This window comes from Perca flavescens, chromosome 20 (genome assembly GCF_004354835.1).
Source record: "Perca flavescens isolate YP-PL-M2 chromosome 20, PFLA_1.0, whole genome shotgun sequence".
Taxonomy (NCBI): Eukaryota; Metazoa; Chordata; class Actinopteri; order Perciformes; family Percidae; genus Perca; species Perca flavescens.
This window is the reverse complement of record NC_041350.1, coordinates 15,226,299-15,241,455: the sequence shown is the minus strand read 5'-3', so window position 1 is coordinate 15,241,455 and position 15,157 is coordinate 15,226,299. Positions and strand designations below refer to the sequence as shown.

General features: G+C 45.0%; 1 protein-coding gene across 2 annotated transcripts in view; it reads right to left on the bottom strand.

The window, feature by feature from the left end:
• The window catches only part of kif26ab (kinesin family member 26Ab), a 69,663-nt gene that overhangs the window by 17,017 nt on the left and 37,489 nt on the right, over positions 1–15,157 (bottom strand). The window contains exon 1 of one of the 2 annotated variants that reach the window (XM_028566400.1): positions 2,287–3,122. The exons of the other annotated variant lie outside the window; for it this stretch is intronic. Coding sequence (XP_028422201.1) covers positions 2,287–2,303 — 17 coding nt within the window. The 5' untranslated portion in view covers positions 2,304–3,122. Of the gene's footprint in view, positions 1–2,286; positions 3,123–15,157 lie in introns of those variants that run through there. 2 annotated transcript variants of the gene reach the window in all.

Genomic DNA, 15,157 nt, shown 5'->3' with positions numbered 1-15,157 from the left:
GCTTTTATAAGGGTGTGCTCCATAGCTTTTAGAAATCCCACGCTGAAACTGTAACATAAAGGTCAACAAGCTCCTTTAGGTTTTCCTAAGGAAAACAAAGTCAGCAGGAGAGCTACACGCTGCCATCACTCCTGACCATTCCCCACTACCAAACTGATTTTCTTCCAACTCCCACCTCAAACTCCCCTGCCAAGGTACATGAGGCTTCAGCCCTCAACTTCAACTAGAGCAGGTATAGAGTGCACTTAAACCTTGATTTTTGCAACAAAAACTGCAAATCCATTAAGCCGATTGCCAGGCAAGGCTCCAAATATAGGCTGCCATAGCAGGAAGGCACAGTAAACGCATGCATTTATCTTGATCAAACACAAAACAATTGTCATAGACATGACAGGTGAGGACTGCTGAAACACTGCCCTCTGGGATTTACTATGACTATCTCTATTACTTAAGCTAAGCAATAGAGTATGTTCACCCATCATTCAAGTCAAAGCTACGGTTTGTTGGGAGTTTTGATCATTTACATTAGACTAGCAGGCCACCAGCAGCTGAGAGGCAGGTACAGTAGGTAAACCCAACTCTCTTCTGTTGTGCTGGCATCTAACAGAACCCTCTGCTGTAACTGAATCCAGTTTTTGACAGTCCTCTAATTAAAATCTACTGTCATCCTGGCCTATTGTCTCCCAGACTCAGCAGTGAGGAGACATGGATTGGACACAGGGCCAACTGAGTCAGGCACATGCACATACACATGCACTCCTTTCTCTCTAAACGCCTTCATCTCAAAGGACAGCACCAATATGTCTGCATAGCCTGCAGGGAATCTGGCCAGACTTTTGAGTGGTTCCAGGTATGGCCTCGCCCTGGATCAGCTAACACCGTTCCTCAGCTGGAAATTCAAGGTCAGGGAGGAAAGTAATACTCTGAGGAAATTCAAATGCACTCAAATGGTTTTTACTCAAGCAGTTGGATTTCAGAGCAATGCAGGGAAGACAAAGACGCGATTGTCAACACGAAGGAAAGAGTGGTATGGGGAATGAAATCAAATTGGAGTGAGAGATTAAAAGATGAGAAATCTGCAGAGCAAGGGGTTTTAGGAGAAATGAAAGAAGCAGAGGATGTGAAAGAGCAAAAAAGGGCAGAACCATGTGTGTCCTGGTGAGCAGCAGTTTCCTAATAGGCCAGCCTGAGCTCATTAGGCTCCTTCGGACAGGACTGGGTGGGCTGCTGCCAAACCCCCCCCTCCCATTCTGTCTTCCTGCATCCCGGAGTGACAACCGTACCCCCTCCTCTCCTCAACACTCCCCCTCTCCACTGTAGCACCCCTGCAGCGACAGCCCAAGAGCACAATCAGGGAACACACTGCCGGCTGATGGAATAATTATTGCATCCAAGAAGGCTACAGGAGATGGTTCTCCCCAGGGAGCTGCCTATGTGTGATAGCATGTGAGACGGATCGTGTGACTGGAAAAAAAAATTAGATGGAATAGATGAATGTGAGATGGAGAGAAAGAAACGGGAAACTACACCAGAGTACACGTGGCCGTGTGCGACTACATGTGTGTGTGTGTGTGTGTGTGTGTGTGTGTGTGTGTGTGTGTGTGTGTGTGCAGGCTGGTGAGTGTGTTTATGCGCATTTATGAGAGGTATCTGCAGTACATTCATTCAAGATAAATGTACCCTGTCTCTCTGTCTCTGTCTCTCACTCCCTCTCTCTCACCTCATTCTGTCTCTTTCCTCTTTCAGCAAAGAGATAAATCAAGCATCAGGACTCACCATGAAGGGAAAAAGGGCTTATACTGATTCCTAACTGTCTTGACCAGTGAGGAGTGCTCACAAGCTAAAGCTGAGCTTGTAACCTTCATGCTGCACAATGACGATCGGTGCACGTGTTTTTTTCCACCACAACCACATGCACACAGAGAAATTAATTGCTTGTCACTTTCTCTCTCTATCTCTCCCTCCCTCTCTCTCTCTTCCCCTCGCTGGCTTGCCCAACTATATGATCAGTCGATGGAAAATAGGCGGTGAGGAGAGGCTCAGATTTCTTCGCCCACAACAGCTTGTCCACCTGTTCACTCCCAATCTCCATGCTAATGATGCTGTTTCCCTACACAACTTGGTCTTAAAAACTCAAAGGAGAAACTGCAACACTGACATCAATCAGTTTTAAGTTTGAACAAAATATTCACACACTGTATATGCTCTTTTGAGTGCTATACAAACTGAAGCACAGGTTGGTCTCAACATGCACCAGTAAAGAAAATGCTGCAATGGTGTACTTACAGCTCTTTCCAATCCATTATCTGGTTTATGCTTATAGTCAAAAAACAGACAACTGATAGAGTTCAACTTTGCGGTCCATGTCTGTGTTGTCACTGGTCTCCATTACTGGCACATTTGATACGCCGGCACAGTTGCCGAGAACAGAGCGAGGCGGGGCTGCTCAATAGTTGGGGCACAGGGGTCCACTTTGCTCCGATCGCAATCATCGAGGTTCCACTTGATTTCACAGAGGTTTGTAAGAAGCTGAGGGGGCGAAGGGAGAACCATGAGGAGGAGGCGTGGGCGTCATAGTAACTAAATGGAACAAGCGGCAGGTGGGCCAGGGTGGGAGATGGACAGACAGAATGAGTATCCTGCAGGAGGTTCACAGTGAGGGGTGCAGGTCCAGAGAGCTTCCTGGGAGGAGGTAAGAAGAAGGTCAGGATGAGGAGGCGCACCTCCTCTGTTCATACGCCACTAAAGCCCCTCTAACTCTTTCCATGCCTCTTCCATCAGAAAAAGTTCAGCGTCATTTCAGAGATTCAAAAAACCCAGCAACAGCTTGCTCTCCAACTCAGTTTCTGCTTCTTCTTTCACATCCAATTCTGCATTCATCCCACAGGTTGCATGGTTGTCTCCAATCTACTGTGGTGTGTCTGCTGTGAGTGAGTTCCTGATGCCCAGGTCCTTCCCAGAGTCTCTGCTGCTTACAGGCAGGAGGAGGGGGAAGAGAATAAGCACGCTTGGCTAGGCTGGAAGATTTCTTTGGGTGGCTGAGAATGAGGAGAATTCCTACTCCTGTTCCACCTCTCGGTCCTTCTCCTGCTATCGGTGAAATGCTGGCAGCTGTCCTGCCGTGTCTCTCTCTCCCTGCCTCTCTCTCGTTCTCTCTCTCACACTCACACACACACACTCCCTCCTCTCTCCCTGCCGCCCTCCTCTCCCTCTCTCTCTCTCTCTTTCTTTTCTCAGCCCAGCCCCTTTTCCCTTAGACTGCCAGACGAGGTGTCAGCGCTCGATCGCTGGCTGCTCGCGGCGCAATTTGCAAGTATTCTCTTTCTCTCTCTACACACACACACACACACACACACACACACACACATACACACACACACACACACACACACACAGAAACACACACGTATGCCCCCCACCACACGTCACATGAATACTTAATGCATACAGGAGCCTTCTCTTCTTTTAGGGTCCCACACTTCAAACAGATTTGGTTATTATGCCTACAGTGCATGCATGAATGAGCACGAGTGTGTACATGTGTTTGTGTGGCTAGAGAGTGCACACTTGTATGCACATTTGTATTTTTTGCCTTTGTTGAAGGATGTAATTAGCCAGATGAATGAGAGTGTTATTAATTATAAGGAGTGACACACAGATAAGGAAAGATGTACTTAAGAGCAGAAAGATGGATTGCCTGAATGAGCGATGCTCCAACTCAATCGGAAAGCTAAAAGAGATTAAAAAAAAAGAGTGAGAGCAAGGCGGAGAGGAGGAGAGGACAAACGATGAACAGATGACATCTAAGAAAGGCAGATTTATGCAGGCCAGTGAGAAAGAGTGCAACCAGTCAAGGGTAAAAAGGGGAATGAAAGCATGTGAGTGGGCGAGCGCTGGGGTGAGAGTACCCTGTATTCCCTGGGCTGCCAATTTACCAGTAAGCCCTTTCAGCCCCCGAACCAGCCAGTCTTGTTTGAAAGGCTGCTGCTTTGGCTGCAGAGTGCCTACTATAACATATCGGCAGACAGAGTGGGTGTGAGACTTGCCAGATGAAAGTACATTCAACACAAACCCACACCAAGCTCTCTCTGCCTCTCTCCCTCTGACACAGTGCCCCTTTTATGAACTCTGCTGGATAAAATTTTGGAAGCAAAAAAATAAAACCCTGGAAAATAAAAACCCACCACTGCCTACCTATTGCAGAGTATACTGTAGTAATGAAGCTGTTTGATATATGGCATAACCTTTATCTTCCTCCTTCCTTCCGCCACAGCACGCTTACCTCTGCTTTTCTGCAGTGTGTCTGAATTAATTTGCCTGAGGTGGGCTTATTTTAAAGAGCAACAACCGTCTCCTGAAGCTTTGCCACGTGCTACTTTTACACTGAATCCCTTTGAACCGTGACTGGCATCAGTTGATGAGTAGGACACAATACTAATGTGGACATTGGTCACCCTGACAGTGCAACCGGTCATTATTGTCACGCTCATTGCTACTACCCTTATTGTGATTTCAAGTGTGATACATCAAACTGATGTAAAAATATGGAACAGCCACAATTGGAAGTGTCCTGATAGTCTTTCAGCTCCATCACTGTCTCCTTATGAACAGACCTCAGGGACAGATGATGATTGTAATATATATAAATGAGCCAAAGCAAGACAGATGTAAAATCAAAGATCGTTTGGAATAAAAGGTCTCCTGGTGTCTTTGTTCAAGTAAGGATATCTATATTTCGTCCTTACCTATAAAGGGACTGACAGTGAGTGAGGAGGAGAGGATGTCAATGACAGAAGAACAGAGAGAGTAGGGAAGCTGTGTTTGCCCGCTGCGTTCAAAGCCTCTCTTTGGGCTGCTGTCAATAATCGCTCCAGCCCTCTTTTCAAGCCTTTTCAAATTAACAAGAGAAATTCCTCTGCCCAAGAGAATCGTTAGCTGGCGCATCCATTAGCTTGTTTGTGCACATTTCTCTCTGTTCTCCAGGCCAGCTTCACACCTCTTTATGTAGCCCCTTTCTTTGGCTAATTACCATGTTTGCCACATTTACTATCCTTGACATTTCCTTTCTGTGATTCTCCTTTTTTTCCCTCCGCAGACAAGATAAGGCTGCTCTGGCCATTCATGCAGGGATCAGATCAGTGGGTCTGATATCACAGTGAGTCTGCTCACACTGCTGCTGATTAGCAGGTCGGCATAGCTCTTCATGAATGGAGATGGGAATACTGGGCTCCAGCCAGCCTCGACACCATGCAACGATAATGACTACAGCACAATGAGTCAGGTTCGCTCGTTTGCTGCTGGAGACATTCAGAATATATCCTGGACTCAGTAGTAGAGACATTTGTGAGATTTTTAGAGTGGATATAGGTGCATGAAGCCCTGTTGTCGGGTGCTGGAGACACTGCTCAGCCCAAAATGCCATATCAGCAGATGGTCATGATTGATTGGGCTGGATGTGTGTCGGTCTATCAGGTGAGGTGCTCTGTTTTTAAGTCATAAGATAATCAATAGAAAACCTCCCCAGAGCTAAAATCAGTACACACTGTCTTATTGATGGGCTGCCCTTGACACGATCAAACAGCCCTGTGCCCCAAAGGTGTGGGGGGATAACATAAATCTACAACTTGAGCTGTTAGAAATATACAGACTTAGTTCAGTAAAAGCAAGAGCACCAGACTGTTCAGCCTCCACGTTGCAGACAGACATTACTGCATGATTTGCCAAATTTGGTTCGGATTAAAACAAATCTGCATCTCTGTGCTGGACTCAATGACCACAATCCCAGGTCACCTGCAGCCTGCTTCAGTGGTGATAAAGTGACCATGACATCAGCCCGTGAACACACACAGATTCATGTGGCACACAGACCGGGGGAGATGATGTCATACTCTGCCAACCAGCCCTGGAAGCAAGAAGGCCCACCCAGGCAAGATTTACTAGTGAAGTCAGGATGCCGATCATTAAGTGTGAGACGAATGCTTCCTCACCATAAAACGCTTTTTCTTAGAGTCAAACTTTGTAGCTGTATCTAAATGGGTCAGTAAAGACGGTTTGCTGTGAGTGTCAGCATCCACCAGATTTATGGCCATTCATGTATAAATATATGTATTACCTCAACACTAAAACTCAGGGGGTCACATAGGGTGGGTTCTTAAAATAACCAAAGAAATATGCGGATTCAGGTTACCTGAGACACAGCATTAGGCACATGGGGACAATAACAGAGGCACAGGCTGTTGACTGTATGACAAAGCTGATCCGAGCCTCCTGTGTGGCGCTGGGGTTTAGTCTGGTAATGAGCCTGTCTCCTTTCTAAAGTCCCCCTGCAATCAAGGGACAACTGGTATAAACATTAATTTTTCTCACTTCCTCTCCCTTATCCTAAATCACTCAAAACAAAAAAAAAATGCACGGCACTAAAACATCCCTGAATATAGTCATTAATCTTGGAATGTGGTTCAACAAATGTTAATTGTAGCAAAAATGTACTTTACTTCACAGAAGCTGCTAAAAAGGCGGCCATCTGGAGATAGAGAAACAGACATTCCCCCTTTTGTGCAGTGTGGTTATCTTATCGTTCAGAATACCATCAACCGAAACCCAGATCTTTCCAGTCATTTTGAAAAATGTGTTTCCTCTCTCCTTCGGCAGCCCAAGATACATTAAAATAGAAAAAAGAACCAACAGGCTTATCTGGCTGTCAGTTTAATCTTATCAATCCAAAGCTCTGAAGGTTCAACTGACTGCCAGCCTGTTTCCTCCTGCTTGGCTGTTTTAATGGAAGTCCGAAGGCAGAGCTCCTCTCTCCTGTGTCGGTTTACACAACAGCAGTTTGCAGAAAGTGGCCAAACACCTCCAGGCTAGGATTTATACACTTCCTATAAATCCTCAGAAATAGATAAACTGATCCCAGTTAAGCCAGATAGCAATGAATGTGATGTCCAGTTAGCTGAGCAATATCAGGATATTCAAACACATTGGTCCAAGGCCTTTTAGAAAATCTCTTTGTTCCAACAAGGTGTTCAACAAGCCTTTTGTTCCTGCACAGTCTGGCCTTGGACACAGAATACCAAATGGGGCATCATTTGTGTGCTGACTGCTGACTGCCCAAGGCTGCGCGCACATCTTCAGTAAACCAATCCCCGGCCAATTAGGTAAGGCCAAATGCATTCATGTAACATCTGTGAATACAATGTTATAGAAAAGAAAATATTCCCCACAAGAGCTGATGTTGCCATGTGTAACTGACTTGTCATATTCATGTCATAATGCAGATTCAAAGAGCTCTTCTGTCAGAGCAAGAGACAAACAAATCCTAAATCCTAAATTCTACCCAGGTTTGTAAATCTTTTATGTCTCCTCAGAACTCTTCTGAATCGGTGTGTGGACTGAGGTGGAAAACGAGGGATTAGGGCATCCTCTGGAGAATAGCTTGAATAACGGGGGATCATTTGAAACACAAGGAAGAAAGAGAGGGAGTGCAAGTGGGGAACACGGAAGAAAGCAGTGCAGAGGCGATGAAAAAATCATAAATTACAGATCATGATGGAATAGAAGAAGAAATCTCCAAATACAGTCAGCAAGAGGAAGGAGGAAGAGAGACAGAAAGAAAGAAAGAGGCAGTGAGAGAGGGAGCAGCAGAGTGTTCAGCCAAGTCCCCTCTTCGATCAGTGGGCCTGGCTCTGTGCCAGTGAGACGCTGTCCATGAGGAGGTAAATCATTTTCTGCCTGAAAAGGAAACAGGAAAAAATGATAGTTGGGGCTATGCCACAGCCAGCTTGGAATTGCTTTATTCCCAAAGATGGGAATCCCCAGTGGCCAAGAATAAATGGAACAGTTGGCGCCAAAAAGTGAAAAAACTCGTCAATATTCAACAAAACCTAGTTTGGTCCTACAGTACATCAGAATAAACAACACTAGATCTAAGCACTGGCTTGTATCAACACAAAGGTAAAAGCAACTTCTTAATTAATTTTACTCTAATTTTGTTGTAAAATATAAAAGGAACTATATTAAGCAGATTCATCTTCTGTCCATTTGGACATCAGATCAAGAAGAGAAGGCTCATGCCAACAGATTCTCACCTCCCAAAGGACTGTGCGGTGCTCTGTGTCTGCGCCAAGGTTAAACCCTTAATGATGGAGGAGGGAATATCTTTGGTGCAGCAATGCTCTGCAGGAGTGTGTGACAACCCCTTCTTGTGGTAACACTGACATCCTGTGTTTTTAGTGTTTAATGCTCTGCCTATAAAGCACTGTGTCTCCAGACACCTTACACAGTTACACACCCACCAATCCCACCATCCCCACACTGAAAGGCCACAAAGCTCTCTTGCCAAGTTAGGGGCTTAAGCAGGGCTTAAGATAAGCAAATGAGGAAAATTTAAGGGAAAAAGTCAGGGGCTATAATTCTATTTACAGTTCATTTTATTGTTCTTCCTAGCATTCAGGATCACATCTTGCTAATATGGCCTTAACTAGCTTGAACATTAGGCCATGGAGAGGTGAACAAAGCACATGACATTAGCTCTACAGGACCCATTTGTCAGTCAATGAGATAAAGGGGCCAATTTAAGGCCCCTAGAGGAAAGAATTGGAGATACCTGCAATGAGAGTCAAAAGGTCCGTGAAAGAAAGTCTCAAGCAATTTACCCTAACTTGTTTACGAGAGGCTTCCAAAAAACTGCAGCTTTGGATGCGAGCGAGGAAAGTGCACCGATATTACGTCAAAATGTGTTCAGGCAGCAAAAAATAAAAGTCTTGGAAGAAAATTCACTTTTCAGCTGATGGGTGACACATTATAATGAAGATATGTTCTTCCCTGCTCTGCAGACTGCAGCCTCCCCACCCCTGGCACTGCTGACAAAGATTAACAGCTGCTTTCATCTCTTTCAGTGCATTTTTGCTCCTCAGACACTGCTCCAGGTATTCTGCTACACTCGTCTCTCCAAGGCTGCAATAACTGGAATAACTTCACACTCTTAATACACACATTGAACTCTGATTCACCCGCCATCCCACCCACGCCTTCCCTTGAAAATCTCTGGAAGGCTGTTCTGCTCAGGGCATGCAGAGAAAAACTTTAGGCATCAAGTCATCGCTGACTGACTGGCGTTTCCTGTTCTGTACATCACACAGTGGAGGCAGCATTTTTGATATACAAGAGACAAATTCAATTCAATTTAATTTATAGTGTCATAACAGAAGTTATCTCAGGACACTTTACAGGTCTTGACCACACTATAATTTACAGAGACCCAACAATTCCTCCCAAAAGTAAGCATTTGGTGTGGACTAACAGGACTGAGGAATGGAATAAAGACTATTACTAACATGGAATGTCCCATCCAATTAAATATAATTTCCTCTTAGATCAATACAGTACATAACACCATATCAGAATGGAGGATAACTGAAGATAATGAAGAGTGTGGGAGAGACAGACAGACAGACAGACTGAAAGGAAGAAAGCCAACATACTTTTGCTCCACTTCTTTACTTCATTAATCACTTGCTGCCAGGGTGAGACACCTAGTGATTATTTATTTGCACTTCTCCACACAGGCTATCACAACAAACAGGCCCGCAGGCTGCTGAGAACATTTGGGAGTGATTAATCAGTGGGCCGTCCGGAGAGACAGAACGCAGGGGGAGGGGATTTCTAACATGTGTTTCTTAATCTTTCATCTATATTCAAGTCAATAGGCAACCTCACAAAAACTACTGGGCGTCCAAGTCAGGTGAAATGAGCTGTACGGTCAGGAAAATGGCTATGATAGCAGATCTGGGAATAGAAGATGAAGTGACATGTCTTTGCATATAAGGAAGAAATTATTATTTGGATCAATAAACACATAACAGATGTATATAGAAAAGGGAATTACTAATCTCACTGCATGGGGAAATGTGTCCCTGAGAACAGCCGCTTAGACGTTAGTGACTACAACCGCATTATTCAAGTTAAGCATAAAGTCAACCACAGGAATAACACACAGCAACGCTCACTGGGCCACATAGAGCGTATGGGGATAATGGGATTTTTAGCACACTGCAGCTGGCTCTCACGTGCCGGGTCGTGAACCGATTACAGGCTATAATCCTTTCTATTCGAGACATTGGGCAGGAGGAAAGCAGCAACAGAAACAGAGGAGAGTTTTATACAACCGTTTCGCATGTGCCCGAAAAGAAAAGGTCAAGTGCATAATATCCTACTCAATAACTCGTAATCTTTATTAATTCTCTACTAAGAAGTACATTGTGGTGCAAATATGATGTGGAATATGTACTAGAAGCACTGTTTTCCCCGTGTCTTGATGTGGATTATTATGTATTTATTGCACCAGTCTACAGTGAAGCCAAAGGTTAATTTTAAACATTTGCAGATAATAAACTCTGTCAACAATATACAGCATGTTTCATCAGTCTCATCAGTCCCCTAATTCCATGGTTTTAATTCCTCACAGTTGCCATTTGGCTTTCTGAACTATTGCAACCCCCCAGCAACAAACCTCTTGATAAGAGTTTAGATTTTTTTTTTTAAAAGGCAGTGGGATGATGGTGAAACGTTTCAGCAATTGAGGCTGTGGGTGATGATGAGGTATACGCTAAACCACCTGTCCTGACAATGGCCTTATCCTCAGTGGTAATCATCCGTAAAAACTGGGCCCTTCCCATTGACAAACAGAAGAATAGGGGTGCTGTGTCTGAAAAAATGAACCACTAGTGTTTGGGGAAATCAACCTACAACCACTGATTAGGCAGCTATTAGTTATTCATGTTAAATAGAAGGCTGTGGTGAGGCTGAGCATTTAGGAGCAGTGATGCCTAAAAAGCCCCACCAGGAGCCATCTTTGTTTCTCTGGATTGTAAGACATAAAGGCAGCTCATGGGAGCAGAGGCCACAGGCTCTATTCTGCATCTACACACAATAGGTCATAAAATTCCTTAACGCGTATTCCCTGCCACCAGCTATTGCAATTCGCTCTCTTATTCCACAACACTCTCGCACTGTGTCTCAACCGGATGTAATGGCAAAGATAATAGACTCCATTTGCATGACACCTTTCACTGAGGGACACTAAAGAGGTTTAGATGGCATCCCTCAGCGCCCACAGGCCCAATGCATAATATCCATTCAACAGGAAGGGGGGTTAGAGAATTGAGTCGAACACGATAACTAAACACAAATGTGCTGATCATGGAGCCCTGTGGGCAACTATCAGAGCCGTTATCCAGTTGGGGAATATCCGACGTGGGAAGGCAAACAGAGCTGCAAATAGATTGACGCTGAAGGTGTGACCTCTCCTGCCCACATTCAACTAGTCACACACAACATAGCCTTTTTGATCATGCTTACCAACATACTAAGAGACAAAGGCAGTCCTATGTAAGGTGGCAAGCCTACAGGACAGAGGTCTGTGCTTCACATCCTCTCATTTCTCCACTTATGAAAGGAATCTGTCAGGAGTGGATGACAGTGCTTCTCTCTCTCCCCACAGGGCTTAGTACACGTGGACCCAGGGTGAATGCACAGGCTTGAGTCAGCGCTTCATCTCTTTGTTTGTCAGTGCCCCCTCCACTGGCCCCCTGCAGGCTATATGAGTGGGCCAGACAGACTTCCTGACTCAGGGATTTATTTGGGGGAACAGGGGAAAGGGCACCGGGGTGATCCCTCACACAGGCTGAGACAAACGCTCTGCTTTTCTTTTCTCTATCACTGGAGCTGTTTGCCATTTATGATGACAGGCACAAGTGGTTCTATGCTGCCTGCCACAACAGTGCCCATCACCCTGGTGCTGCAGGGGCACAGCACTATCAAACCATATTATCATATCCCAGGGAAGTGACAGACCCGAAAAGAGGCAAGGGAATCCACAACAGTGAGAGCGCTACTACAGCTGCGCAGCAAATTCTTCTGAACACCGATTATGTGAAGAGAAACACACAGAATCCAAATAAGAATTTCTCATGCAATATTCAGTATATACTCCTGTGCAGCATGCAATATATAAGAACCACCCAGGCTGTCTGGACATGGTCTTTTCTGTAACAATCTTCAATACAGAGAAGATTAAATCTGTATCGCTATATCAGAAAACAATGTTTGTTACACGAGAATCGTGGAGGATTATGAGTCAGATGGAGGATGAGAAGGTGCATGAGGGTAGCGGGATATATCTACCTGCTGTAGATCCCTGAGGCTGCAAGGCCAGGCTGGACCTCCATCAACACCTCCGCCTTGACAGCTCCTGACAGGCCTTGGATAGATTTACACCTGGGCTTATCTACAGGCTGCAGCCCCTTCATGGCCTCAGCTGGTGCTGCCACTGTGTCTGCCGCTGCACAGAGGCAGCCATTAGTCCCATCAGACTGATTATGGCAGGAAAATGCCAGCTGGTGTTTTATCCAATAGTAAACAAAGACAAATACCACAGAGCAGCTCAACCATCCCAGCTATCACCCACTCAATACTTCTGATGAGCCATTCGCTGCCCTGGGCATGTGTTGCTCAGATTCAACAGATTGATATGAATCAATTCTCATTTGTCAGGCTCTGGGGGTAGAGGTAGTATTAACATTTTAGCTCCACTGTGGCTGTTTCCTCAAAATGGAGCCAGCATTTCAGCAGTATGTTTTCTGTCATGCTATACATTCTGCTCACACTCTCGCTTTGGTCGAGGAATCCATCTCGCTGTGGCTTGACAACAAAACCATTACCCTCTCACCTCCAGGGAGAAAGACAGTCCAACTCCAACTGCACAAAACGGCACATTCCACAGAGCGGAAAGGAGAGAGCGACGCCGAAAGAAAGAGAGGAAAGAGAGGGAATACAATAGACAACACAGCTCAACAGGCAGAATCAAATACTGCCACACAGACATGCATTTTGCTGCATGTACAACAACATAACTTACTTGACTCCCATGGTAGTGAATCCAATATTCTTCTCCACAGGTACAGATCTCCTGCCTCTGATCAGTCCGAGCACGCCTTCTGAATGACAACATTTACAAGCACATTCGTCCCAGGCAGCTTCTGTCCTGCTCTGTATCTTTATCCCTCTACCATGTGGGCCAGACCTACTGTGCTTAGCAGACCCCTCTACTCCACATAATCTGTCCTGCCTATTTGTCAGTGACGGAGACCCCCGCTGTCAATCACAGCACAGTCAACCAAACACAGCACTGTCCGCTTTGTCTGCTTCAAGCCTCTTTGTACGGATCACCCCTACCATGAAAAAACTACTGTATTTCCCCCAGCAACACATGCTAGCATCACATTTACAAACAAACAGGATGGACTCAGTGGCCAAGTTCCTCATGAAAACTTCAAACACAATCAAACTATAAACCGATTGGACAATGGACTTCAGCAAGGCATCCAACGTGCGTTGTTGAGAACAAGAACAAGCTCTTGTGATCCTGCAGTGCTTCCAATTTGCAATACGCAGGACTCATTATCGGAGAGAAGCTTTTCCCTCTCCCTATGACTAAATTATAGTCCAGTGGAGTAGAGATGGCCTTTTTCAACTTCCTGATTTCCAATCTCCACAAGCTAATGGTTGTTTCTATGGTTACTCAGAGCAGCCAGGGGGATGAAGGGCAGAGTGAGTGTTGCTGACACAAAGGCAGGGTCTTGTGTGTGCAGGAGAACAGAGGCTAAATGGCCCTGCTGCCACAATTACAGCAGGATTCCTTCTGCACAATCACAGTCATTACTGCACAAACACTCACCTGGGCAGCAGCTGCAGGGCGGCAATGGACGACCATAAAACCACTTCCTACTGACACTCCTTCAGGGCCGCATTCCAGCAAACAGCTGTCTGCCCTGCCCCTGCAACAGCCTGCCTGCCAGCCTTTGTGCCACCTCTGAAGTCTCCGAATCTCTACCGACTTGTTGTGACTCCAAGGGTCTTATACTCTTCTTTTCATTACCTCCATATATCTTTAGAGTGAGTAAATTATAAGTCTCCAGAGTGTGATTAGTGTGAGGGAGCCAAATAAATGAGGGAATGACCTCCCTCCAAACAAACATAAACAAGGGACCAACATTATCTCATGCTGATATGCAGAAATGAGCACACCGAGAAAAGTAGAAAGCAAACTGAGCAGCCGGCTCCTCTAAGCAGTGTGCACTGAGAAATCCCACGTGCCGTGTGGGTAATAAATACACTATCACAATCAGCAGGTGTTAATGGAACAGAAAGATGGGTAGAAGGATCTGCAAGGCGGCAGTTAGCCGCACCGTCTAGCTCCTGCTGTGATCTCCGCCTGGTTTCATTACACAACACTGTGTCAATACACTAATCATATGCTCTGTCACAAGGCAATCAGTGCTTAACGTGCTAGTCAGCTGAACACATGGCTTTAAATTCATTACCCCCCTCCCCAGCAATATACACACACACACACACACACACACACACACACACACACACACACACACACACACACACACACACACACACACACACACACACACATACACACCATCCGGTCAGAGTTTGACCCTTGACTCTTCCTGTCTCCCTGCAACTGTATAGACAGTCTAATTGCCAATTGGTCATTACTGACCCTGGGGTCATCTCTTTGCTTTCCATAACTGGGATTTCAAAAGTGCCTTAAAAGATACATTCATCACAAGGTAACACTCATAGCCAGACTTTGAAGGGAAAGCTCTCCCATGAGCAACAGCACGAGAGAGTGAAATCACATTCTTATTCATCTACAGTACACAGCCTGGCAGGTATAAGGGTTAACGAGTCAGATATTCATGTGTACAAATAAGTAATTTGTTCCCTTGAATTAATAACTACTTCATTCAAATGAATCATTTACTCTCCCCAAATATAATATATCCAAGCTAATTACATGAACAATCTGTTATCCCTTAAAATATTTTTCAGGGAGGTGAAATTTACAAATAGTTGCTTTTAACAGACTTAGTATATATATATGAATGCATTGACTTAATACTAAGATACTAATCTGCTAAAAAGAGGAATTCAGTAATTTGTTGCAACAGCTGTTAACTTGTGGTTGCTTCTACCTAGGGCTGGGCAATATATCAATATTATATCGATATCGTGATATGAAACTAGATATCGTCTTCAATTTTGGATATCGTAATATCGTGATATGACATAAGTGTTGTCTTTT